Source organism: Triticum dicoccoides, chromosome 2A, assembly GCF_002162155.2.
Source record: "Triticum dicoccoides isolate Atlit2015 ecotype Zavitan chromosome 2A, WEW_v2.0, whole genome shotgun sequence".
NCBI lineage: Eukaryota > Viridiplantae > Streptophyta > Magnoliopsida > Poales > Poaceae > Triticum > Triticum dicoccoides.
The window spans coordinates 676,449,459-676,452,125 of NC_041382.1; the positions used below are offsets into that span (position 1 = coordinate 676,449,459).

At 60.4% G+C, this 2,667-nt stretch overlaps 1 protein-coding gene across 1 annotated transcript; it reads left to right on the forward strand.

Moving 5' to 3' along the window:
* The first annotated feature begins 222 nt into the window (after positions 1 to 222).
* LOC119356169 (ethylene-responsive transcription factor 2-like) lies at positions 223 to 1,760 on the forward strand. The gene has a single exon (XM_037623098.1). The coding sequence runs from the start codon at positions 338 to 340 to the stop codon at positions 1,232 to 1,234; it is 897 nt and encodes a 298-aa protein (XP_037478995.1). The 5' UTR covers positions 223 to 337; the 3' UTR covers positions 1,235 to 1,760.
* Positions 1,761 to 2,667: the final 907 nt, after the last annotated feature.

Below are 2,667 nucleotides of genomic sequence, written 5' to 3' on the forward strand. Positions count from 1 at the left end.
CACCCCCTACCTGCACGGGGCTACCCAACAAAAACGAGACATGATGAGAAAAGGCGAGGGCAGCGGCAGCCTCCCCGTAAAATACTCCTCCCACTTAACTAAATTTTGGAGAAACCTATCTGGCCCTCTTACTAGATGGAAACCCATTCCGTCACGTGAATCCGGGGCGGGAAAGTTCAACGAACCAGGACCGGCCTCCCCACTATATAACCCGCCACCCCGGCCCGATCACACCATTCGACTCGGCGCCCCCGGTTCACACACACTGATCGGCTCAGCTACAGCCTACGGAGTACAGACCCAACCCAACCCCGGGAGACAACAGGGCACGGCGAGGATGCTGCTGAACCCGGCCTCGGAGGCGCTGGTGCTCGACAGCATCCGGCAGCACCTCATGGAGGACACGGCGGCCGCGGCGGCGCCGGTGGCGGAGGCGAGGCGGCAGCGGCCGGCCTACTGCCGCAGCGCCAGCTTCGGGAGCCTGGTGGCGGACCAGTGGAGCGAGTCGCTCCCGTTCCGCGCCGACGACTCCGACGACATGGTCGTCTACGGCGCCCTCCGCGACGCCTTCTCCTGCGGCTGGCTCCCCGACGGCTCCTTCGCCGCCGTCAAGCCGGAGCCCCTCCTGCCTTCCCCGGACTCTGCCTACGCGTGCGACGGCCCGTCCTGCTTCGGTTTCCTCGAGCCGGAGACGCCCCCCGTCACGTCCCCGGGCGAGGGCGAGGAGGAGGGCGCGGCGTTCATGGGCGAGGCGGCCGCCGCGGTGGCGAGGGGCAAGCACTACCGCGGGGTGCGGCAGCGGCCGTGGGGCAAGTTCGCGGCGGAGATCCGGGACCCGGCCAAGAACGGCGCGCGCGTGTGGCTCGGCACCTACGACACCGCCGAGGACGCCGCCGTGGCCTACGACCGCGCCGCGTACCGCATGCGCGGCTCCCGCGCGCTCCTCAACTTCCCGCTCCGCATCGGCTCCGAGATCGCCGCCGCGCACGCCGCGGCCGCGGCCGCCGGGGACAAGCGGCCGTCACCCGAGCCCGCGACCTCGGACTCGTCATCCTCGTCCTCCTCCTCCGGGTCCCCGAAAAGGAGGAAGAGGGGCGAGGCCGCGGCCGCGTCGATGGCCATGGCGCTGGTGCCGCCGCCCTCGCAGCTGAGCCGGCCAGCCCACGCGTGGTACCCCGCCGCGCCGGTGGAGCAGGTGGCCATGGCGCCGCGCGCGCAGCAGCTGGTCAGCTAGGCCCCGCCCGCCAGCCCCCGGGCGCACGATCGTGGAAGACAATGCGCAAGTGCAATGGATTGGCCAGCAAGTGCATGGACGCGACAGCAACAGGAGCCCGCCTTTCACTGGTGCACGGTGCAAGGTGGTGATGGCAATGGAGTGCGATGCCTATCGAGCGTGCGAGCGAGCAATCAGGCAAAGCAAACCTCGGCGACGGCTCCAATTGGATAGATATTTGGATGGGCCGAGAGAGGAAGATAAGCTCGGAGCAACTGGGCGCTGCAATTTGGCCTGGAATGATAGATAGTCCCTTCCTCCTCTGCTCGGTGCAACTCGCCCTAGTGGATCAAAGCGGAACCGTGCTAGTATCGGGTCGTCGTGGTTCGTTCTGAGTCGTAGGGTTATATTTTGTCACTGTCAGAGTGCGTGTGGTAAAAAAAATTACACCCTTGTGATCGAGCATAATGCAAGTTGTGAAACTCAAAATGTACTACACCTCTTTGATCAATGTATACTACTTCTCCAAGAAGTAGCCTAACCGAAACATGAGTCAAGAAAGAAACAATGGCAGAAAGAGCCGGCCCTCGAGACTCCAAAACCGCGTCATTAAACAAACACGGGGATTTTCCGTTTCCCAGGTGGAGCGGCAACATGAACCAATCAATCCCCCATAATTCGAGGGAGTCTTGCTACACACACGATGCAGTTGGACGATGCACAGACGATGGATTAAATCTGGCCGGACAAACGTTGATTGAGAGGCGTCGGCCGCTGGATTTACGTGTCGTGCATAGATCGGCCACTTGTGTCGTGCATGGAGGGCGAGCCCCATGATGATAGCTGCCCCGTTTGGTCTGGAGCAAGTGGGCGAGGCGGGGCGCGAAGGGGTGTCGCCTTCTGCTTTTGCAACTACGCTGGAGGCGATCGAGAGGGCGAGAACGGGAAGCAATCCTCGTCGATCTTCAACTAACGAAAATAAAATAAAATAATCTTGTACTCGTGCTTATCCACGACGTAGTTAAGTTAAGCAGCGATGGATGATAACCGCCGACGACGGTGCACTGTAGAGTTGCCCTGCTTCCAGGCAAAATATCCAGCAGTGCAGTGTGATTTTTCTGCAAAAAGGATATGCAGTAGGGTGCGCTGATCGAACTGATTAGAAATATCCAGCAGTTTGTGCTGACTGAACTGATTAGATATTAGATATGTGTAGTAGTGTCTAGTGTGTGCTGATAGAAGTGATTACAGAGAAAGATGCAGTAGAATACTGCCGTGTTGCTTCACAGCTGGCTACTACGCTGCACCAGACAGTTCGATGGAGGGTTATCGGTGACGCATGTTCCGTCTGGGTGGAAAGGGGACTAAATACTCTCCCGCAATCTGTCGCAGCGCCTGATTCGATGAATCCAGCTCAGGCAGCGGCCAAAGTACGTACCACCACCACCACCTGT